Here is a 26,507-nt window from a genome sequence, read left to right as displayed (position 1 = left end):
CATCTGTTGAACTGGTAGCTCTAGTCCTTTTCTTCCTCGCACAGGTCCACTCCACCCATTTGTCTATTCTTTTGATTATCCCTCGCATGAGAGCCTCCATTGTATCAATGACTGGCTCAGCAAGTGGAGTAGACAGAATTGGTGTGTTCTTGATCTTCTCATAAGACGTAGGGTGCATGTAGGCTCCATCATCTGCAAGATCAGAGACATCAAAATAATCATTATACAATTTTATTTCATTAATAGTTAGCCTTGACCAAAATCTCTCCCGAGTTTGGTACTCGTTGAGACACCCAGACCATAAATCTTCAATATCCAAGATGTGCCTATAGGCGTACCCCAACTTTAGATGATCCTTTACAACATTTACAGGATCATATTGAGGCTTGAGCACCTCATAATCTAACAACTTGATCTTGCCTTCAAAACTTTTTACTAGGTTCCGAGCATCTGATCTGGAGGCACATGAATATGGGCCTACCACAATAGGAAATGGAATTCCAACAATTTTCTTAACATTTGAACACAAGGTGTTCACCTCTAGAATTTGTCAACATAGCTCGTGAAAGATCCCTGATAGATGCCCTTGCTGATCTGTTGTAGTTTTTAAATTAATAAACTATATTTTCCTATGATTTCTTTGATGGTCTTTGAGAATAGACAGAAGTTGCAGAAGGTTTTGTTTTTGTTTTGTGTTTTTTGATAGTTTTCACAATAGTAATGAATAATGAACAATAAACATGAGAGGAGATTGAAAATAAATAAGAACATATAGCCAAATCAGAATTGCTATAAATCGTACCAGGCAGATTTCTGATTTATAAAGCCAAATAATAAATCCAATGCAGTTCCAAGGAGCTTACATCCAACAATGATGCCAAACTGCTGCAAATGGTAGTCGTAAGACTGCAATGAATCACGTCCCAACTGAAAGAATCAATTTGTAACGCTGAAACCATAAATCTGCACTCTGAATCCACAATAAAGAATGGTGTACTCTATCCCTGATAGCAACGCACACTGTCTGAAGAATCCAATGCCAATAACTGCTGAGGGCTACGTCCCAGCCAATCCAGAACTTGGGGTTTGGGTCCCAGATGAAGAATTGCTCTCTCAGAGCCAATTCACAAAACCAAGTTTTTCAATATGCAAAAGATAATAAGAAATTAGGTCTCCATCTCCTTATATCCCCTTCCAATTGTAAATTGAACCCTAAAGGGAAATTACACTTTGCCCTTTAAATAAAAAATAATAAAATAACATTTTCCCAATTAAAGTCAAATCCATGCTATAGGAAAAAATTACTTTATTAAAATTCCATAGCTGAAGGCACCAAAAAGTCTACAGATAGTAAAAATCATGTATAATAATTCGAGACCTTTCCAACGAGCTATAACACATAGGTGTACCTGATCAACTGAAGCCAAAATCCCCTTATTACTCCAAAATGGTTATATTATTAAGCTTATTTTAATTTATTTAATCACCAATTTAGGAAATATTTAAATATATTAAAATATTTCCCAAATGGTCCTAAAAGGCCCAAAATGACCAATCAAACATGAATCTGACCTTGTCACCTGTCTCTGACTGATGCCGGACAAGATGTGTCAACTGGTAGTCCATCCCTAAAATCTAGGGATGCTCCTAAAAAGTAGGAGACAGCCCCAATCAACCAAAATTGAGTCCCAATGACTCCCTTGTTGTGTGCTCCTCTGAGAGAACTGTCACTGAACTGGGACTTCCTCCTAAAAGATAGGAATGCCTCCTAAAAAATAGGAGATGCACTCTAAGTCTTCAAAACGTTCGCCGCGGTCTCCAAACGCCTCCTAGATCACTCCTAGTCAATCCCTATAAATTAAGAATCCCTCCTAAATTGTAGGAAACTGTTGTCTACTGCTCCAAACTACTTGGGAAGCTCATGCATGACTCTCAAAGTCCCTGGGTTGGTTCCCTCTACGCTCTGCTGGCCTATGGGAACTAGATAATAGACCAACCTTGCTAGAAATGTTGTCACTAAGGAAGGGCAAAAATTGGGGACATGACAGCTCGACTAGAACTACCTTGTCCTCGGGATATCTGGGCAATCTCTTGGGAAATCAATCAAAGGCTCCTATTCGCAAATAGGAGAAGCTCGGAAATTGATTGAATGAGCAACCAAACTGGCTTATAGCCAAAATTGCCTCGGGTGAGAATCTCCTCTCAGGGCAACCTTGCAATTCCCAACATAATCTCATTGTAAAGGTGTCATTGATAGCAACATACTCTTCATAGCCCTTCTGCTAGTGTAGATCCGGATATAACTCATAGACCTTGGTGCGCTCATCGTAGTTTGGGATACTTGGGAGACCAGGCCACAAATGGTGTGTTGCCAAAGCATAAATCAAGTAGGACATGTAGAACTGCTTGAATCCTTTGACAGAATTCAACCAGGAAGCGAGATCATGACAGATGATTTGTGCCCAATTGATCTTCATGTTCTTAGCACAAATTACTTGCACTAGGAAAAAGTGATGCTCGATGAACTCCAAAATCTCCTCTCTTCCCTTCAATCTGAGGAGTGCGAGGATATTCACGATCTCTCGCTTTAGGTTCATCCCAAAGAAAGTTTTCGGCATTTTGCTCTTCTTCGAGCAGGCAGTTTGGAACCAGGTCCTCTACATGTCCTCCCGTCTAAGGGTCTTTTTTTGATTAAACATGGATGCAGAGGACCCAAAATCAGTATCACAATACTGCCCTTGCACAGGGATACCAAATGCTGACTGCATCAACGCCTTGTTGATTGACAAGAGGATGGACTAATCAAGAAACAAAATCTGTTGAGTTTCTAGATTGTATCTCTCAATGCACTCCTTTACTTAGGTGCATGAACGACCATTGGAAAGTTGGCTACCTCTACCAATCCACTCTCTTTGAGTTTCAAAGTGATTGGGTGAATGGGTTGGGAATTTAGCCTCCTATGTAGATCACCCAAGTCATAGAACTTAAAGGATGTATTTGAATAATCTTTTAGCTCACTTTCCAAGCCAGTTAATCTTTCGTAACCAGCAGCTCTGATTGTTATTCGCTATGATTGCACAGGATGCAGTTCTCGATAAATAGCCGTTCAAATAAACATATAGAAACCAATTGCTTGCAAATCTGATGAAGTAGCTTTAAGGAATTAGAATGTTGGTGCCAAACGAATGAAATTAAGTTCGGCCAATGATTATAATGGGCAGGTTTGCATTTAATTCCTTAAGCAACGACTATTTAAACTTTCTGTGTATTTGCACTTAAAACATTAAGTTCCTAAAAGAACTCTTACTTAAAGTTGTTGAGTCAAATAGCTTTGGTTCAAAAAATTGCATTGATCTCATGAGACCATACTCATGTATATATGTACATGAATATCGTCTGAATATTTTAATGAAGATTGCAGCATTCAGAACAGCCAATGCATATTATTATTGAAGTAATATCTCAGATTTAAATTTTGGAAACAATCGTATTTATATTGATTGTCATCAATTGCAAACAGACTTAGTTAAAGTCTTAAATGGAATTGGTTCTTGTTATGACTAATCATCGGGTGTGACCATTCCACCAATCAAGCACATCAGTTAATGGACATGTCTCCAAATGGAGACATGCCCATTCACCCATGTACCCGTCCACATCATATATAATGGATATGCCACCTGATATTGAAACATAGTAATTGATTAATGTGTGCAGATCGAAGGCATCTTAGACGCCGATCTTGAATAATATTTATCATCATTTTGCATTGAGTTTAATATATATTGTACAACACTTGTATACTTCATTGGCATTGACTGTACCCACACGAAATATACATAATTCAGCAGCAAAAGGAAATTTGCAAGTAAACTTTGCATGGTATTAGAGCTTGGCTAAGGAAAGATCACACTAAGTTTATTGAATCAGATTTTTACTTTGAGACAAACAATCCTCTCCCTCCAAAATGACAAACACAATGAGATTCGAACATCACCTTTGAAGTGCTGATAACTTCGAATCCTGGAAACTTCGAGTAATGATGTTGTTAAAAGAAAACAAATTGGAATCATTTATAAAAGAGGACAAAAAGGAACCTAAAGATGATCTTGAAAAATTAGAATGGATTGAGAAAACTGAGAAGGCAATGAAGATAATTGTAGATACCGTTCGAGACCACATAGTACCTATTGTGGCAAAACATACCTCAGCTTATCGTATGTTTAGAGCTCTTGAAAATGCATTTATAATCAACAATATTGGCAGAAAAATTGCTCTTAAAAAGCAAATGAATAGTATAAGCATGAATAAAGGAGAAACTATAAATGCTTTCCTTATGATAATCATTGACTTAAGTGATCAATTATTTGCACTTGGTTATGAGATTGAAAATCAAGAGTTATCCGTAATAGCATTGGGACTTCCAAACTCATGGGAATCCTTTGTACAAGGCATAAGTGCTAGGTCTAAAATCTCTAAAATGGATTGTTTAAGATCTGATTGTCTTCAAGAAGAATCGAGATTAATGATTAAGGGAAAACGCAAAACCCTAGATGAAGAGGTTCAAGATCTTAATACAAATGCTCATAAGAAAGGAAAGAAGAAAAACAACAAAAGGAAAAGAAATTTTCATGGAAAAGGACAAACCCAACAGAAGAAAAATTTGTCCAAAATCCAATGCTTCAGATGTGATCTATATGGACATTATGCAATAAATTGTCTCGATAGATCTAAACCTCAAGCATCTTTTGCAAAATCTGAGAAGTCTAATGAAGGAAATGAACATGAGAAATATGCTTTCTATTCTGCATTATCCAGCCAAATATCAACTAAAAGGAATACATGAATAGTTGACAGCGGATCTTCTAGACACATCACTAGATATCAAGATAACCTAGAAAGCATGGAAATAGAAACAGATGAAGAAGTTACAATTGGTGATGACTCTGCACACTCGGTAAAAGGAATTGGGACCTGCACCATAAAATTGAAATCTGGAAATTCTATTCAACTTTTTGGTATTCGCTATGTACCAGGTATTAAGAGGAGTTTAATATCTATATCCGCTCTTGAAGATGATGGTTATAAAATTGCTTTCATGGAAGGGAAAGTACTAGCATGGCCTAAAAATTCAACCATGAAAAGGGCTCTAACAGTAGGAGTACGACAAGGGCTCCTATATGAGCTATGTGTTAAGACAAACCTTGCACTTGTACATGAGACCTCTGATTCAAATGAAATATGGCATCGAAGACTAGGTCATATCAACTTCCATGCCCTAACTTCAATGGAGAAGATAGTAACTGGAATGCCCAAGTTAAAACGTATTCACAATGAATCATGTAAAGGTTGTGCCTTAGGGAAAAACACTAAAAAACCATTTCCCCATAGTTTGAGCAAAACTAAAGAAGTATTGGAACTAGTACATTCTAATCTATGTGGGCCCATGTCTATACCATCTATAGGAGGATACTTGTACTATTTGATATTTGTTGATGATTTTTCAAGGAAGACATTGATATACTTCCTTAAATGCAAAGAATCTGAAGAAATTCTCTCTAAATTTAAAGAATTCAAAAAACTATCACTGAGAACTCCTTCGGTAAGAACATTAAAATTTTGAGAACAGATAATGGGAAGGAGTATACTTCTGAAGTATTTAAAGAGTTCTGCAAATTCACTAGGATTAAGAGGGAGTTCACAATCCCTTATAATCCTCAACAAAATGGGGTCGCTGAAAGAAAGAACAAAACTATTGTAGAAGCTGCTCGGGCCATGATTTTTGATCAAAACTTGAGTATGACTTTCTGGGCTGAAGCATCCAAAACTGCAATCTATATTCAAAATAGATTTCCTCACTCACATTTGGACAATAAGACTCCTGGAGAAGCATTCTCTAGAAAGAAACCTGACATCAGTCACCTAAGGATATTTGGATGTCCTGTATATGTGCATGTACCTAAAGAGAAAAGGACTAAGTTAGAACCTTTTGGAAGAAAGGGTATTCTCATTGGTTTTATTGAACAGTAAAAGGATATAGAGTCTACATTCTTGGACAGAAACAAATAGAACTAAGCAGAGATGTCATCTTTGAGGAAGACATTGCTTTCAGAGGAGCCAAAACCACCGATGAACTAGATACATTTGATGTATCTCTAGAAGAGACTCCTGCACCTGAGATTCAGAGGGAGTTTCTTGAAGAGACTACAACTGAAATTGAAATTCTTCTAGAGACTCAAGAAGAGAGTTTTGATCACTCTAAAATGCTACTTTGAGCAAGGAAAATAATACAGGTAAGAGATGGATTTGCAGCCCCTTCAGGAACCTTCTGAGAAAGCAAGAGACCTAGAAAATTGACATATAATGCTTTCGTATGTGAGAGTTTGAATCTTGAACCTTCTAGCACTTCTAAAACATTTAAACATTAAGCTTGGAAAGACACCATGGTGGAAGAATACCAGTCTATACTGAAAAATGATGTTTGGGACATAGTTTTGAGACCTAAGGAAAAATCTGTTGTGTCTTCAAAATGACTCTTCAAAGTCAAGTATGCTGCAGATGGCAGCATTGGAAAACATAAAGCTCGTTTTGTGGCTAGAGATTTTTCTCAAAAGGAAGGAATTGATTTTGAAGAGACTTTTGCACTAGTTGCCAGGTACACTTCTGTTAGAGCTATAATAACCATTGTAGTAGCCAAAGGTTGGAAAATCCATCAAATGGATATAAAAATTGCTTTTCTTAATGGAAAGATAGAGGAAGAAGTATGCCTGGAACAACCAGAAGGATTTGTAACTTATGATGCTGCTTCTTATGAGTGTAAATTGAAGAAGGCTCTATATGGACTTAAACAGGCTCCTCGAGCCAAGTATGAAAGGATTGACAAATACCTCTTAAGTCTTGGATTCACCAAGAACGTGCTTGATCCAAATCTCTACTTCAAAGTAGCTAAAGCTGATATGTTAATTCCTCAGTTACCGGATTCGTCCATATACCCATGGATCTGGATTCGGGTCCGATTCGGATCTGGATCTATGTATGGATCCGTGAGGATCTGGGTAGGATCCGTAATCCTGCCTGTGGATCCGTAAGCATCCGCGTGGTGCAGATCCTTACGGATCCACAGGTAGGATTATAGATGCTGCTCGGATCCTCGAGGATCCACGCGAATCCGCGACAGGGCCCAAATAGAGAAGCAAAAAAGTGGGCCCAACTTCATTTTTTAATGTTTTTTTTTTCCTAAAGGCCCTAAACCCTAAAAACGACCCTCTAAATCACAATGCAAGTTCATTTACTCTCTATTTTGCTCTCTCATTTTGCTCTCTCATACTTGCTAGTTTGAAGTAAAGTGCTTGGATTCGAAGGAGATCGGTTGTGGAGCTTCAAATACCTTGCAAGAAGTGTTTAAGGTATGCATTTCAATCATATTCTTGAGTTCTTTCATAGATTATTGATTTATTTTTAGTTTTCCAAATTTTCAAGTTTTTGTGTTAAGTGTGAAGCATGGTTTTCTTTCATTTTTTTTTCTAGATTACAAGAATAGAACAATGAGTAGTCAAGGCTCAGTGGGTGGGGGTGGGACTACATCACCAAGCTTCAAAATTGATAAGGGGTCTCCTTTATGGAGACACACAACAAGAGTCGCACAATGTCCTGGGGTGGGGCATACATATGGAACTGTAATTATTGCAACATACAACATAGAAGCTCCTATTCCGGAGTGAAACTACATTTTTTGGGCCCTGCGGGGGGAAGAATTCACATGTGTCAGGGTAGTGATAAGAAGGGATTACCAGCTACACAAATAGCAACGTTAGTAAAAGAGCAAGATGATGCTGATAGAGCAGTTGCAAAAGAAAAACGTGGTGCTTCCAAAAAAACAAATACACCAACACCATCATCTGATCAAACAAACACAAGAACACATCCTTTTTTGCCTATGCCAACTACAAATGATGAAGATGAAGACCCATCTCCACTCACCCGCAAGAGAGGCCCACTAGATAGGGCATTCCAAAATGAAAAGAGAGATATTGCTGATCACAAAATTGGACGTTGTTTAATTCCAAATGGTGTTTCATTTAATTTTGCTAGATCACCTTATTTTAGGGAGATGGTGGAAGCAATAAATGATGCACCCCATGGTTACAAACCGCCTGGTTATGAGAAGTTGCGCACTACCATATTACATGATGAGAGGAAAAATGTAGAGGCTCAACTTCAACCAATAAGAGATTTTTGGGTTCAATCGAGTGTGTCTATTATTTCAGATGGGTGGAAAGATTGTAGAAATCGTCCATTGATCAATGTTATTGTTGTATGCCCTAAGGGGGCAATGTTCTTGAAGGCAGTTGATTGTGAAGAGCAAGTGAAAGATGTAGAATTTATTTCACGCATTCTCATTGATGCCATAGAGTTAGTGGGCCCTGATAATGTTGTCCAACTGGTCACGGACAATGCAAAAGTTCGCAGGGCTGCAGGGATAATTGTAGACTCTAGATATGATCATATCTTTTGGACACCATGCACCGTCCACTCTCTCAATTTAGTGATGAAAGCAATTGGCACCGAAATAGATTGGGTGAAAAGGATATATGAGGAAGCTGAAGAGATTCATATGTTTGTGACAAATCACCACATGTCACAAGCAATTTTTAGGAGTTTCTCGGACTTGGAGTTATTGAAGGTAAATTTGTATATTTAATATATAATTGAATATTATTGGATTCCACAATTATTAATTTTTGTTGTTGTTTACATTAACATGTTTTTATTTTTAAATGTATTACTAACTTGAGTTTAACATGTTCTTAGGTTGCTGAAACCTGCTTTGCCTCTCACACAATCGTCTCGAGACAACTTGTGAAGGTAAAAGAAGCATTGAAGCATATGGTCATTAGCCCCCAATGGGGCGTTTGGAAGAATTCCAATACAACAAGGGCCTTAAATGTGAGAAGAATGATACTAGATGAGGATTGGTGGGGTCTTGTGAGTTATGTGTTGGAAATCACCGATCCAATAATGGCAATGCTTCGCTTCGCAGATAGTGATGAGCCATGCCTTGGGGATATTTATGATTCCATGGTTAGTATGCTGGAAAAAATTAAAATGGTAAGTTTTATGCTCTTTTACAACAATTTTTTATTTGAGAGATATCTAGATTCTAAAGTTTAAATTGACATCTTCACTAATTATAATTATTATTCATATTTCATATCCTAGGTCATACAAAGGAGGGAGAATGATCTTGAGGACACCCTTTACAAGAAGGTGAAAAAAATTGTTCATCATTGATAGAACAAGATGACCACACCTTTGCACCTCCTTGCATATGCTCTATCCCTGAGGTACTGTAGTTTGTATCAAATGTTTGTGCTATTGATATTTGATAGTGTTCAATTGTCTTTTGTTATCTCGAAGTACTATAGTGCAGATGTACTTCGCCTTCTAGGTAGAGTGCCACCATTTAGAGATGCAGAGGTTGCAGATGGGTATAAGAGGGCACTAACTAAGATATTCCAAGATCCAGAGATTGGGGCAATTGTGAGTAGTGAATTTGCTGCTTTCAACTCAGGTGAGGATTTCCACCCTATTGCCATAGTAGACCAAAGCAGGATGGGTGCCATCAAATGGTGGTACCTTCATGGGCAAGCCTTCACGTACCTCCAACCTCTTGCCATAAAGGTCCTATCCCAAGTAAGTTTGTAAAATTAAGCTTAAGGTTAACATTCTCAATTCCTTGAATTTATTATTTAATTTATTTATCTTGATTGTTGTATTGATAATTTTTAATTTCTCTTTAGGTTGCCAACTCTTCTGCAGTTGAGCGGAATTGGAGTACTTACTCCTTTATCCATTCAGTCAAACGCAACCGGTTGGCTCCAAAAAAATCAGAAGACCTTGTGTTCATTCACAACAATTTGCGCTTGTTGTCATGGAAGGATCCTAAGTACAAGAAGGGGCCCGAAAAGCTTTGGGATGTAGCACCCGAGACTCCTGATTTAGATATGACCATCCGAGATCTTGCTAGATCCACTTTGATTGATGTGGATGATGAGGAGGAGGATTATGAGTTAACAATCCCCTCTACTACTAGTGGTTTGGGTTCCTCTACTGATACAGATGCAACACTTGCAGCTCATCAGTACCCCTCTGATGCAGATTTTCTTGAAAATCCATTTGATGATTAAATCAAAAACTTTAGTCTTGATTCTTGACTCTTTTATGAGTAAATCATGTTACAAACTTTAAGTTTAATGATCTATATTTTGAATGTTACAAACTTTCACTTTCAGTAATTCAATGTGAATGTGTTGATTTTCTTTATAATCGTGAAAATAGATTAATTATCAATGTCATTGATCAAGTATACTAGATTCATAGATGCATACTAGAATCATAGATTCATACTATGAAATGATTTAGTTTTAGAATTATGTATATTTCTCTTATTGTTGTGTATATATGCACGAATTCTCCACGAATCATAATTGGGGAAAAAGAAAAATCCCGAATTCATGGATCCGATTCACGTGCCCGAATCAGATTCGTGTCATGAATTGGCAACTAAAGTTAATTCTAATTCTTTATGTTGATGATCTTCTGTACAGGGGAAGAAGACCTTATTGATCAATGTAAGAAAGATTTGGCTTCTGAATTCGAAATGAAGGATTTAAGAATTCTCCATTACTTTCTTGGTTTGGAAGTACATCAAAAGTCTGGTAATATTTTCCTACATCAAAAGAAGTACACTATTGACATTTTGAAAAGATTTGGAATATGGGATTGTCGACCCATGTCTACACCTATGAAAACCAATCTTCACAAGCTAAAGGATGCAAGTGCGGAATCCAGACTAGTTGATCCCACCTTATATAGACAGATAATTGGGTCTTTGATGTATCTTGTAAATACTCGACCTAATATCTGCTATGCGGTGAATGCATTAAGTCAGTTCATGTGTGAACCCTATGAGATTCATCTTGTAGCTTTGAAGCACGTATTGAAGTATCTTCAAGGTACTATTGGATATGAACTTAAATATGAGAATACCAGCTTGGAATTACATGGATGTACTGATTCTGATTGGGCCGGAAGTGTAAAAGACCGGAAAAGCACATCAGGATGTTGCTTCAGTTTAGGATCAGCCATGATCTCCTGGATATGTAGAAAGCAAGCTTCTATTGCTCAAAGTTCTGCTGAGGCAGAGTATATTGCAGCAGCGATGGGAGCTCAAGAAGCAGTGTGGCTTCGGAAGTTGCTTTTAAACTTGTTTGGTGAACCTTTGAAACCTACTACGATTCATTGTGATATTCAAACTTGTATTAAGTTATCTGTGAATTCAGTATTTCATGATACAGCCAAGCATATAGAGATTCCTTACCACTTTGTGAGAGACATGGTCGAAAGAAGAGCTATTCAATTAGAATATATTAATACAGGTGATCAAACTACTGACATTCTCACCAAGGCTCTCCCTAAAGTGAAAGTTGATCATTTTAGAAAGAAACTTGGCTTGATTGAAATGTAAGTTTATGAGATTGAGTCTCAACCTTGTAAATTTGTTTAATTAATTAAAGATGTTTAAAGTGTAAACTCTTTTTGTCATATGTGTGACTCTATGACTCATGGGCCTACCCTATACTCATTATTTAAGGAGATAATCTTTTATAATGGATTATTGATTCTGATAATATAAGGTGACGACTTTATTATTATTATTAGATTACTATCATGATGAATATAATGCGACTTGATATTCAAGGAAAGATTTCGATATCACACCCCAACCATACCTAAATCTTCTAATTCCTGTGTGTGTCGGAAAAACAAGAAACCCACATATAAAGACTAGGTAAGTATATTGCAAAGGGAGACCCTGGAAATGCAGATAGCAGAGTGCTTTCGGGAAAGATGAGAAGTAACCTAAAATAGACTTAGACACCTCTCATTCACTTTAACCAATGACTTCAAGCTTAAAAAGGGGGAAGACTAAAACTTGGCAACATTAGTCTAAAAACAAAATTTCATGGACACATACAGATGCGGTATTGGATACGGATATGGCTGTTTTTTAATAACCCCAATATGGATACGTCTAGATACGAAAAGCTCATATATATTTAGCACAATTTTCTAAGATATTAGAGGAGATTTTCATTACTTCAAAAGCAATATAGAGAAATAATTGCCACATAAATAATTAGCCGATAGGCTTTTATGTATGAAGATGACCGCCAGTTTTCAATGTCTGATGCCGGGATTGTGGAAAGTGGTTTTGGGAAATTGTTTTTCAGGCAGAGAAAATCTTTTGACCTATGAATGGTTGCTGGTGGCAAAAAGGTAAACATTGTGGCAGTGGAAGGGCACTGCCATTAGAATTTACTGCCTAATCTCCCCCTTATGCAAACAACAGAGCTGAAAATCAAAAAAATTCAGAAACAAAATATACTGCTTTTGTTTGTGGGGATTAATATTTCCTATTTTGCTTATTTTTCCCCAAATATTAGAGCGCAAACAAACTATCTTTTACTCCTAACCCACAGTTCTATGATCTGCAGTGTGGTGAAGGCCGACTGTAGTGCCTGACCATCCCCTGTCAATGTCATTGCAAAGTTTGTTTGGATTTTAGGCTGATTGCTGTTGAAATGTATTCTAAAATTGGAAAGAGAACTAACAAAGCACAAGGTACCAGATGTCTCGATCTTCATAAAAAAATTAAATGGAGGAAAACAGTTGTATTGTGATTTGTAGATCTCGCACAAAACATACGTGCTAAACTTTTTATTTCAAAATGTATTATTTAAGCAGAAATGGTATCTGATTAGGATGGAATATCTGTCTACACTGTTCAAATTACAAGACCTCTGACAATGTCTTCTGTGGGAGGAGCCTGATTGTTGCCTGGCATTGAATTGGATGCTTGACCTGCCACACATGCCCTGTCACTGGAGTGTAGATGAAGCACTTAAGTTTTATTTTTAATAAATTATGTTGGATTCATTGGTAATGTTTCATTGGATTTCTGAATGTAGTAGTGTCGCTTTTCTATACAAAGGGTCAGAGCATCAATGGATCCCTTGACTTGCGAAGTTTTGGAAAAAATAAAATTCCTTTGCTGCTACATATGGTTATCAAATTCTTCATGGTGTCAGAAATCACTTAAAAGAAGCAGGCTCTGTTTGCTGAAATGGAAGTCAACTATAAGAGGTAATGCCTGTAACAGAAGGATGGTTTAACAATTCTTTCCTTAGCCCTGTATACATAATCATATGGTGCAAACCCATCCAAAACCCCTAACATACCAAGTAAACTGAATTCATTTTTTCACCAATTCAATCCTTGGGCAAGTAAATGCAATCATACAATAGACATTGAACAAAATCTATTTGAAACCTCTATGCACTAAGCCAAGAGTTATAGTACAGTAAAGTACAATAAAGAGTTATAGACTTACAGTACATTATTTCTTAAACTAATTTTATGAAAAAAAATCTTAATAAGTTACAAATGCTTTAATAGATGTTCATTCATGTTCCAAAGTCCTAATTTTGACATAGGCAAGGAGGATGCTTGTGACCATTCTCCTAAACTTCACAAAGAATTTAAGAAGTCGGAGCCCGATATGGAATTAATTCCCATAATATTAATATTCATAGGAAATTATGATTTTAATGAGGGTAAGAGATAAATAGTCACCTCTTTGGAAAGTAAAGATTTTCTAAATTCCCCTCAGACATTTTAGTTGTATGGGACATTTCACATGACCATAAGTTATGCAGTGGAAGGACACTTCACATAGTGAGGAAACCAAAACTTCATAGAGGGAGTCAGGACATTCCAGATGGGTGGTTTAAGTTACCATTGAAACTGACAGTGCTAGGTATAGGAAGTCATAGAATGCACATCGTTTCAGTCTTTGCTGGCAGCTTGAAGTAACTGGTATCATTCAGTATATTTGAGTGATAATATGACTGAAAATGCTGAGTGTCGTCTTCCATGTCAAGTGAAAATAGAGATATAATACAATTAACAACTGGAAACATCATTGACAAGTACAAATGAGATCAAGTCATGAAGTACAAATGATATCAAATCATTGTTTGTCAAAATTTACAAAACTTGAAGTTACTGGTATCATTCAGTAGATTTAAGTGATAATATAATTGAAAATGCTGTGTCGTTTTCCACGTCAAGAGAAAATAGAAATATAATAGAGATTAACAACTAGGAAGACTTTCAAACATCATTAACAAGTACAAATGAGATCAAATCGTTGCTCAAAATTTACTTCATACAACCTCTATTTAAGAACTCCAATTACATACAATGCACAAATCTAATTCTTTGATGAAAATATATCTAAATTTTGATTAAGTAGAATTGCTATTTAGTGTTGTTGGTAGTCAAATTTTATTTCAAAAAAGATCTTCAAAATTTGTTTATAATTTGTATGATCATAAGGTCCTTGTCTTTTGTTGATGGTGCATGTTTGTTGGAAGGATGATTAGTTCTCTCCTACACATTATTAATTTATTCATTACATATTATTTAATATCGAACTGATCTATTGACTTTTCAATACTACAAAAAAATCAGACAAGACATATGGTACTATAGGCGAAACCATTAGACCCTGTTGGTGCAAGTGCTAGTTATAAGTTAATTTAACTCTTAAATATGCAAAAATAGTAGAGTTGCAGTGGAAGACAACCCAAAAAAATGAGTCAATGAATGATGAAATGATAGCTTCGGTCAGATAAACATGAATGATAATTATCAATAGAATGATCTATGATTCTATGCATGTAATATATCAATATACATTGAGTATATATATATATACACACAATTATCATTCATGATAATCTGATTATCATTACTATTTGTTCCAAGGATAATCAGAAATTATTGATCTGCATTATCCTTGTTATTTTATGAGTATAGATATCATTGCTGTTATTGATAATGAGAAAATTGCATTAATTATATATCAGATTCAAATCTGATGAAACGTGTTGTAAGTACCAATAACCATCGGATGAAAAATAATGTTAATTTTCTTATTGAAACGGTGCATATACTATTCGTATGTGAAGCAATTAGTTTGCTTAAGCCACCGATAATTAAAAGGTCCATGTTGGTGGAAAGACATTCCTCTCCATATGGAGAAACATGTCTATCCATCGACATTTCTCACCAAAATAATATATATACCTACAAACAGATCGAACTATGACAAGTACAAAAATTCACAAGTGCAAGTGTATTGGTATTTAATCCATCTCTCCAAAATTCAGAAATTTGTGTTCCATATTCTGAATAATTAAAGTATTATCATATCAGAAAGGACATTATTCAAGAGATAATAAAATTTAAAGACATCTATCTGCTGATGTACAATAAATCTAATCAACATTATAATATGTGGTGTCAGAGCCTTGCTAAGGAAGATCCGAATAGATTTGAGGTTGCAGATTATCTAGAATATAAATTTGCTCTTAAAGGAGAAAACACACTCCCTTCTTCATAATGACAAGTGGAATCAGATTTGAAGATTGTCTTGAAGGAGTATGTAGCTTTGCATCATGGAAGTTCAGGGTTATGCTGATATTGAAAGAAAACAAACTAGATTCATTTGTAAAAGCAAACAAATCTGAACCAGAAAATGATCCTGAGAAAACTCAATGGATCAAGAGAAACGAAATGGCTATGAAAATGATTATGGATGCAGTTAATGACCATATAGTTCCAATTATATCAAAATATGATACTGCATACCACATGTTGAAATCACCTGAAGATACATATGAAATAAACAATACCAGCAGAGCTCTCACATTGAAAAGACAACTCCATCATGTGAAGATGAATAAGGGAAAAACTGTCACAACATATTCTTAGGGTGTGTGCTACTTAGGAGGTCCCATAGGCTGTTTTTGCCTTGTGGATGTTTTTATAGTCATTCATTTATCAATTGGGTAGAAGAAATAGTGTTTGAACATTAATGTGGCAACCATGTAGGAGGAAGTAAACGTAAGAGTGAGAGTAAACATTGCTGGAGAAGAGCAGAGCCTTGACATTTACAGTCAACATGGGGAGTTTAGGATAAGGAGAATAAGATATATGTCATTCCAGACACCTCTAGAAGAGATGACTGCCAAAGATTCACCGACTGGAAATAGAGATAAAAGGGTAGGAAGGAAGAAAGGAAGGCTTCAGTTTTCTTAGACAGGTAAAGCTAGCCATAGTGAGCTTCTCTTTGTCTGAGCTCTTGCCTTTTTGCAGAAAATTCCTGGTATGCTCACATTTTCATGTTTACACTTCACTTTGACAAAAGAAAGCCCTTATTTAACCCTCTGAGGAATATTTATATTGAAATTGCTATGGATTCGTTTCCAGAAATAGTTGGGAATATTATTAACATCATTTACAACAAATTTGTCTCTATAGACTTATATATCAGTACTTATTTTTTTTCTGATGTATGCACAAGTAAATGTTATTTTTAAAACCCTAATACTCTACTTTTCTTATAGTGTTACAAATGTCTTCTACTGTTATAATTTTTGACTACAAGCTAGATAGCTATATAAGTGAAAACTGTCCTCTTTCTTTAGATATGTAATCCTGTAGCAACAAGGAAAGTATAAAATGTTACTGCAGGCTCCTGCGATGTCCTCCAATAAGAAATGCACAGTTTCTTACAACTACGAGATTTAAAAATCATATATATAAGAAATAAATCACTAAGTGCACAGCTGGTAGGATTTTGGGTAGAGGAACATTCTCTTTTGTGAACAGCTACAGCCTAGAAACAAGAGTCGTTCACAACTAGACAGGTATATTATCATTTTTTCTCGGAAGAGACAAGTTGAATAAATATAAGTTTTTAAAACTGCATTCATAAATTTGAAAAGTTTTCAGCAAGAGAAAATAGATATTTAGATCTCATGTTCTTGATATAAGCATATGAGTTGGGAAGTTGCCTGGGTTTGAATTCGCCTCGGGTCAATAGCAGTTCACCTTGTGTCAATAAAACACCAATGTTTAGTTCTTCCTCCCGCCTATTTAATTCTTTTATTTGCTTTTACAATATGTTCCACCTAAATATAGTGCTGTGGGTATAAAGGATTGATAATCCTTACTGCTGTGTAATGTTCTCTACTTGAAATAATCAGAATATGAATATTATGACTGGCAGAAATTTTGACAAACAGTTGTCACACAACCAACCCTTTACAAATACTTAATACTGTATCCATACAATAATGCCCCATTGAATTAAATGATATAATGTGACTATATCAACCAAAGACATCGTACATTTCCAGGAAATACATCTTCAGATTTGAACACAAGAAATGATGCTACGTATTTCATTCATGTTATGTAGTCACTGGATTCTATACTGGTAACAGATTTCTTTCCAGTTCTTACAAAGATAAAATATGCAATCCAAAAATGCGAAGGAAAGGAGTAATTACAGATCCGTACTGACTGGTGTGCATATGTCTAGGATTCCGGCGTGGTACTGGGAACACGTCCAACTGTCTCTCTAACCCGACGTTAATGGATGCCGCCAGTACTGTCTTAGAACCCGTATCACCAAGCAATCCATCATTGACACTAATACACCGCCCCACTGCCAATTTCTGTTGGAAACCACTGATCGCTGAAGGTAACCCGACCTCCTATAGTGGCGTGAATGATGCCGCGTTCACTGAAGATAGATGTCTGGCCTCTTCTTTCCTGCTGTAATCCTGCAAGCACTGTTATTCCATGGTAATGGCAACCCATATGGCAACGTCTTCCCTATGTAAGTCCTCCAAGAATGAGACGGGAGATTATCAAAGACAACATGACCAATACTTTTAATAACTCCAGTTTGTGACAGTAATCCGCTGAACTTAATGATCTGTAGAGAATATGCAGTCAACCTGGAACATTATGTACCCCCTATTCGCAGGCCTTAGTCTGAATATATCTTTCTTAGTCGGCTATCCACTGCTCATACCTATGGTAGAATAAACAATACTATTATATTTCACTGTAAAATCTGACTGTACTTACTTCCAAACTGTCCAAACTGGGATTCCTTGCTGATTTCTGCCTGAACTGTGTTTTAAACTCCAAAGAGGAGATTGGGGTAACGTCCAACTTCCTCAAACAACTCGAGGGATTTCATCCTCAGAGTTTTGCCAGTCACATCAAAGCAACTAGAGACGTCAATATATAGAGATCATAACTTCATGTGTCCAAATCCCAAGGTGGAGTCTCTTATTTATAACCTCGGAGTGAGGGAAAAGTGTTGAAATAAGAGATGTGGGATAAAACAACAATTTCGTCCCGTAGTCACTTAAGTCACTTTATAAAGTAAATGACTTTTAGAACATAAAGTAACTTTATCAAACATCTTTTAATTTATTAAATGATGAACTTAAGATAAATCTCCTAGGTGACTGGTAAGCATCCTGACTGTTGATGCCGTTAATCTATCCGGATGTGGAGATAGATTAACCCGGCGCCATAGAACTAGAGCGGGGAAGGGGACATGACATGCTGTCTGGGCATTGAAATATAGTTCAAATTTAAATAACCCATGAATCTCTGAGTTCAGTTTGATCAAATTTGATGTATGCTTCTGCGAAATCAGTAGTTACCTGCAGTTGGGAAATTTAGCAATTAAAGGGGGTGAAGATTTACTTGTACAAAATCATATCTACTATCACATACGTACTGTTGATATTGTGGGTAGCAAAACTGTAGTCAATTTTATTTGGCAACTTAATAACCTGTAGCTGATTGGTGACCCTCTGCTACTTGAAATTTCGAAGTATTGAAGGTTATCTAGATACCAAGCAACATTCTTCTAATTGCTGTCTTCAAAATCAGAATAATCATACTCCTCAGAACAGATAGGCGGGAGTATGCTTTAGTTAGAAAGAACTACTTTGTCACTATTTAGTAAATCACTTCATCTTTTTGGTGGTTTTATTTTACAAGCAGATTGATAATATGGTTCCAACATATTAACCTCTTGTCAAACAACTGTTGAAAACTCATGTAGCAAAATCAAACACTGGTAAGATGTTTATTAGTATATTACCACTTAGAAGACGACCTGATACAATAATAACTAGAGAGGAAAAAGCAAGTCATTTGTGCACATAGGGTAAAATACGCTTTTTCAAATATTACTATCAAGAATACCTCAGGTGTTGTACTAGAGGCTATAAGGACCGCTGGACGTGCTTGAGTGGGTGACCAATGACCATTGACAAAGAACTGTTTGGGTATGATTAACACCCCAAAAGGGTTCGGTACATTAAACCCAGTCCAACCAGAACTACATACTGTTAGCAGAGTGTGAATTCATGAACACTTTGATCTTGTGGATACAAAATATGTAGACATTTTGGGTTACGAAGGATATCTCCAGTACTTAGGTGTCTTGGATATAGTTGAGGGCAAAAACATCATTAACGAATAAAAACAATAACCAACAATGTAGAACAAGTTTGATACTCAACAAGGTGCCTGTACTTGGCTGGAAGCATTTAAGCTGAGAAGGGGTGCATGACTTCAATAAATTCTTGGTGGTTTCACACTTGGCGTATGCCTAGAAGTTGAAGGGGTACATAAATAAATTCTTGGCGGTCTTGCACTTGGCTGTATGCCCGAAATGCAAGGAAAGGTGCAGAATCTAAAGTACTTATTTACCTTACAAAGATCATGTAATAACCCCAACCGGTTATAACTTCTGCAAACACCAAATTTTTCTCTAATTCAGTCGTTTGACATTTCATCAAACACTTTGCAAGCAAACTCTGATAACAATGTAATATCCTTTGCCTAGACTGATTGATTTTACCTCAAGGAATATTGTCAAACACTTGTATGCTGCCTTTCTCTTTTCTGATTTTTTTATGTTTCAAATTGTTTGATATAGTTTGAATGATGCTAAGAAATTTAGAATATTCACAAATGATATTACAATACCTCTTACAATGAACTAACATGCAAGTGCAATTCTTTTTAGTATTTTCAATGCATATACATGGATACTAGATATGGAATGCATACCTACAGCCAACTGACATTTTGACAAGCAATTGACATACAACTATTGTGCTCATTATATATGCTATTAGATGGACAATTCATCAAACAAATGGTATGCAACATATATCTCCTTTATTGAATTCATACCCATGTACAATGTTGCTCTAAATTTGCCAAGACAAATGGGCTCACAATAATGACTACAACAATGCCAAATTTGATTCTGAGTTATCACTTACATCAGCAAAATTATATGCCTAAGATTACAATGCTAACTACTAGTAGTTGCAAGAGGAACCTGATAATAGTGATGCCCAAGGATGGAGTTGAAAGTTGCAATTGGAATCAAGCATAAATACTATAGCGCAGGTATTGTAGCACGACACTGTACACGCGTACTGTAGCAGCAAGGAAAAAAATGATTACTAATATTTGCCAAAGATGAATCTTCAGGTTTGCACTCGATAGTCCTTCAATATTCTACAAAACCTTCGGTCCCACCTGAGGAAGCAATTGCCTCCTGAGTGACTCTATATGTGCCTCGGTCCCACCTGAGGAAGCAACTGCCTCCTACATTGTAGCAACACTATGAGATCTCACATACAAATCTCCAATAATAATCTTGTCCTTGAGAGAGCCGAAAGTATCAGTGGTAACAATTGCATCAACCATCTCTGCACTAACTGTAGCAAGAGCTCTAGGAGTCTCAAACTGCTGAAGATCGGTGCTGCTAAGTCCATCCTCAACATTGCAGATAGGACTAGCAGGTGTCGTACTAAATATAGGTACATTTGCATCAGGGACTCCTGTCGGGGAAAACTCAAGCTTCCTTCCTTGCAACCTCGATGTTGGCCTTCTAAAGGCAGAAACCATATACCTCGCTGCCCTTTCAATTGTCTCCGGATCCGACAAGCGCTCCGTCAATCTTTGTTGATGAAGCTCAAGTCTCTCCATACTCTCCTGCAAAGCATTCATCTTCGTGCTAACTTCGTCATTACTCCACTGACTTCTAGAACTGCTAGTTCTCCTATGTCTGCCCATGGCTAGAAAATTTTAGAGTGCTGGTCACTCCAAATGCAACAACAAATCTGACAATAATATAAATTTCCTCCCACACAGGATGTCAGGGAACTGCTTTGATACCACTGTAATAACCCCAACTGGTTATAACTTCGACAAACACCAAATTCTTCTCTAATTCAGTCGTTTGACATTTCGTTAAACATTTTGCAAGCAAGCTCTGATACCAATGTAATATCCCTTGCCCAAACTGACTAATTTTAGCTCAAAGAATATTGTCAAACACTTGTATGCTGCCTTTCTCTTTTCTGTTTTTTTTGTGTTTCAGATTGCTTGATATAGTTTGAATGATGCGAAGAAATTCAAAATGTTCACAAATGATATTACAATAGCTCTTACAATGAACTAAAATGCAAGTGCAATTCTTTTTAGTATTTTCAATACATATACATGGAAACTAGATATGGAATGCATACCTACAACCAATTGACATTTTGACAAACAATTGACATACAACTATTATGCTGATCATATATGCTATTAGATGGACATTTCGTCAAACAAATGGTATGCAACATATATCTCCTTTATTGAATTCATTCCCATGTACAATGTTGCTATGAATTTGCGAAGACAAATGGGCTTACACTAATGACTACAACAATGCCAAATTCGATTATGAGTTATAACTTACGTCAGCAAAATTATATGCCTAAGATTACAATGCTAACTACTAATAGTTGCAAGAGGAACCTGATAATAGTGATGCCCAAGGATGGAGATGAAAGTTGCAATCAGAATCAAGCATAAATACTTGAGCGCGACACTGTTCACGTGTACTGTAGCAGCAAGGAAAAAAATGGTTACTAATGGCTGCCAAAGATGAATCTTCAGGTCTGCACTCGATAGTCCTTCAATATTCTACAAAACTTTCGGTTATTCCTTAACTTTAAGCACAAATAGAACCCCAAAATGAAGCTCCCCTGAATACCAAATTCAGTTGATATTTCACCACCTCAAATGGTTGCAACACTGAAGAATTGATGCTCTCCAATGGTTAACTGAAATCAGAGACGCTTAGTTTCTTCTCCCAAGTTCATATCAAATGCAATTGACAATTTTCGGATACTTAACAATGAAGCTCTGGCCTCTATTTATTCTTTTCTTTCACACTTCTGGAAGGAAATAAAATATTATTTAATTGCACTCTTTAGAAGCTTCACCCTTTCCAATACAATAATTAATTGTGCTTCTAAAAAATGCACTCTCTAGAAGCTTCCCCCTTTCCAATACAATTAGTTGTGCTTCTAGAAACTTAAATTAATTAAATATAAAGTCACCTTTAGATTTATTTATTTATTGACTTCAATTTAATTTATTTCTCCTTATTTCTCCACTTAGCCTTCGGAGAATGAAAAGCTAAGAACTCCATTCAGGGTCTAAAAGATGGGAAACATTATAGATCATTGGCACAGAACATGTGTAGTCCATAAAATCTCTAGTAAGGAGACTTAGAACTCAGATTGGTCTGAATGGGTTTGCCAGTTTGTGCTCAGAGCACTTATATTACTTGTCTTTAGCCTGTAAGGCTTCTGTGATTACCTATCCCTTTAGGATAGAGGTATGGTCTTACAGACCACTAATTTATTCCTAACCTATACAAGTAGGAGGATGATTCAAGTAACCTCTTAATGTCCAGAATAGAAGAGCCTGAATTGGCTAAGTGAATTATGTCTCGTGTGGACCTTCTAATGAAAAATGTATTGCAAGCCTTGAGTAAACATATCTGATATTGGAAAACAAACAAAAAGATAGTCTTGCATTCTATAGAAATTGTTTATCATGAGTTTTTTGATATTTGTTATTTTAATACTTAGAACAGGATCGTCCTTACAACAACATTGTGGAATTAATGGCCACTTCTAAGTAGGAGAGGAGGGCAAAACAAGTGGCGAGGAGTGACACTCTTTGGGGTGATGCAAAATACATTGTTTCCTTCATTGTCAGGACAGAGCCAAGCAGACTAATGGAGGCCATTGGTGCAAATTTGTAAGGGTGCCAATGATTGGCAGGAAAAAACATAGCCTTGTAGAATAGAGAAACAAAATTACCACAGACCAAGAGAACAACAGTGTGGCACATACAGGCAGCTTACAACAATTCCAAAGAGGCAAAACAATGAAAAAATGTAAATAGGAACAAGTTCCCATATGGAAGGTTGATATTGTATTTACCACACAAGGATATATGGTAGGAGATGAAACATAGAAGACATGTATAGGAGACAGAAATACCATAAATATAGAGATACTATATATGAAGAAGAAAGAGATATACGCGTTAAGTGGTTCAATGGAAAGGTAAATGTATGGATGAATGTGTTATAGACTTATGATAGCATATTATATTTAGGAACTCTGAATATATGAAAATGAGATTTTGATATATGTATGAATGGTGTATTGTTTATTTTATCATGTTTTTATAATCCAGCACAGATGTTCTGATTCTCTTCCTTATCCATCAAGGCAGGTTAAAATACAACTTAACATAAAACTATAAGGAATCTCTGGTTTACTATTTCTTTTCCACAAAAGGTATGCATTTTAGTTCAAAATCGGTATCATTTCACTATTCCTATGGTTATTTGGTCTCATTAGGTACCATATATTGATATTATCTGAACTCTAGATTCATCATAATTATAACTAATCCCAGCAGTCGTTGAACCATTGTAGGTTTCTGCAGTTTTTGGATGCAAAAGCATCTCAAATGAACAATCTTTTATACTTGACATCTTTTCCAGCATATGAATCTGCATGCTAGGTGCTTGCAGTTTCTGCTTAAAAAATAATTTTTAATATGTGTATGCTTACTGGTAAATACTTTTGAGGAACTTAAATTTGTGCATTTGATTCTTACCTCATGAAGAATGTATGGGATATTTAAAAAAAATCCTTGTTTGAAACTGTTCTTGAGATCTGGCACTTAGCATGGAATATGCATGCGTTAATATATTTTACCCGATAATTCTAATTGCAGTCTGCAGAAATATATGAGCTGTAAAGGAGCGTGTATAGGCAGCATAGGTTCTGATCAGCCAGCAGTAGTAATTGATACTGCTCCAAGGCATTTGGTATGTTGCTAAGTTATTTTTTCATATATTGGAAGTAATTGTTTTGTTGCTATTCTGTTTTTGTTGTATCTTGAGAGGAGGATCATTGCCATCAATAGTTTTCTATGTCAGTATGAACATATTTAACTCATTTATCTCCTACTCTTTGTTTCAGCATCCAGGGGCATGCCTTTTTAGCACAAAATGGGCAGTTCTTTCATGTGACGGTTCGCATCCATATACACGGAGGTTGTGCCCCTGTGCATAGCTTGCAAATTTTGTCCAGTTTTCTTTAGAATTATTCGCAAACAAATCATCTTAAGTAACAAGTTTTGAGATAACCAGACTTTATGTACCTAGGCAATTTTAAAGAAGTAATGTGTGCCTTTTACTTAAATCAAGGGACAAGTGAATATAACAATTCCATTCTGATAACACTTACTTTCCTACATCTGGGGAGCTGAATCTTGAGTGTATATTAATGTATTGTGTACTGCAACATTCCATAGGTACTTGATTGAAAATGACTAGGATTTTCCATGGAGAAACATTTTGGAAAGAAAACTCATGTGTGTAATGCTTGTTATTAGAAAATAAAGTAGAACTGATGCTATTAGCTGCAGAATTAAGCCTGGCAACTCCCATTGAAACTGTGAAGCAATGGGCATTCACATTAGGATTTAAAGTGTAAAATTTAAGAAGGAAGTCCTGACAACTACTAGAAGTAGCAAGAAAAAAAGTGGAGCATTGGAAAGGGAAACAAGATAATTCTGTGTAAGATTGCTTTCATCATTTGCCAATTCTTGATCAACGTGAGTCACAATGTGATTCATTACCAATTTCAGGAATAAGTGGAGATTCCGTAATTACCAGAACAACTCAATACTGACAAAAATGTACAGGATAATCAATGGAGAAACCCTGATAGTGTTTTGTATCTGTTCAATTTCAGGTCAAGGGACAGGGCCCGGTAAAGAAACCCCCGTCCCTTTTTGTTGTCAAGGGGTCAGGCGAAGAAAGATTCCCTTGTTCTCCCTTATTTGGAAACCCGTGGAAGCAAGAAATTTTTCCCTTGTGGTGATCCTTCTTATATGTCTCAAAAATCTAACAGTTTCCTTTGGGGAGAGCAGCTTCTATGACCAATCTAGCCCTTGATACTTAATTGAAATTATCAAGAGGCAGAAAAAAAGTTTAAGGTGGGGCAATTTGTGCCTCCACCTTTTACACCTCAAATCTGCAGGCCCTAAAAGTAAGGATACTACTTTTGAAGAAAAGATTCCAATTAATGCTGTAACAATCATAGGTTGAAGTTTTTTGTAAATTTTAATATAATATTAAAATTTCAAGATTTAAATAGTAATTTATAACTTTCTGGGTATATTTTCCTAGGATAAGATTATGAGACTAATATTTTCATTATATCTTGTTTATTATTTTAATGGTCAATATTGTAAATCTTAGAATGTTTCTAATAGTAAAATATTCTTTCATTATTAGAATGCTTCTAATAACAGCAATTATTTCGTAATAGAAACATCATCTTTTTGGACTATAAATAAGTGTCTTGCTCATTCTTGATTTTATCTTATATTAAATTATTTTTTCAATTCTTTTAATAATTTCTTGTTTCAAATTATTTGCTTTAATTGTTTTGAATTTTTTTTTGAATTGGTTATGTAGATTTTTTTCCAAACCCATGTAAGGTTTTCATGGAACTTTGTGGTTGTTTCTTGATTAATATTTTTTTTGCTGCAGTCTTAATTTGTTATGTGGCTTCTATTTTGCGTGAGTTCTTGTGACCAGGGTTTTTTGAGAGGAACAACCATTTTCTTGGTAGCTTGTGGTTTTGTAAATGTTTTCTCATGATTTATTTTCTCGCCGTTGTTTGTGGTTATTCTTGTATGATGCTTAGTTTTCTTAATGGCAAGGTTTTCTATAGAAATGATTATTGAGCAAAGAAAACAACCATAACCGTGGTCATTTTTCAAATGACATAAATTAGCTAAATGTAGTACCTCTCCTTTGCTATTATTGTAAACTTAGTTGTCAAAGTTATATATGACTATCCTATAGATGTTTTAGCCTTTATTTGATATTTGAAATGCAATATTTTGATATGTTGAGTAATTGATTATGTCAAGTTGTAACAATTTCCTATTTGCAACGATGATGCTTTAGTGGCTCTTAGTTAATGAAATTACTTTTATAATGATGTTATATGACATGTTTTAGAAATATGTTTATTATGTCCTCGTGATGATGAGATGTTCATGTTATAATATGAAGTTATTTATATTTAGGATTTACTATT

General features: G+C 35.8%; 1 protein-coding gene across 1 annotated transcript in view; it reads left to right on the top strand.

Annotated features, from left to right (window-relative positions):
- Window positions 1–24,821, top strand: part of LOC149562329 (glycosyltransferase family protein) — a 97,934-nt gene extending 73,113 nt beyond the window's left edge. Inside the window, exons 10-11 of the mRNA XM_089825851.1 lie at window positions 24,124–24,217; window positions 24,372–24,821. Of these exons, the coding sequence (XP_089681977.1) occupies window positions 24,124–24,217; window positions 24,372–24,464 (187 nt within the window). The 3' untranslated portion in view covers window positions 24,465–24,821. The remainder of the gene's footprint in view (window positions 1–24,123; window positions 24,218–24,371) is intronic.
- Window positions 24,822–26,507: the final 1,686 nt, after the last annotated feature.

Source organism: Cupressus sempervirens, chromosome 4, assembly GCF_028749045.1.
Source record: "Cupressus sempervirens isolate cs-2001-9-10 chromosome 4, ASM2874904v1, whole genome shotgun sequence".
NCBI lineage: Eukaryota > Viridiplantae > Streptophyta > Pinopsida > Cupressales > Cupressaceae > Cupressus > Cupressus sempervirens.
Note: the sequence above shows the minus strand (reverse complement) of the source record. Positions and strands in the feature narration are given on the sequence as shown.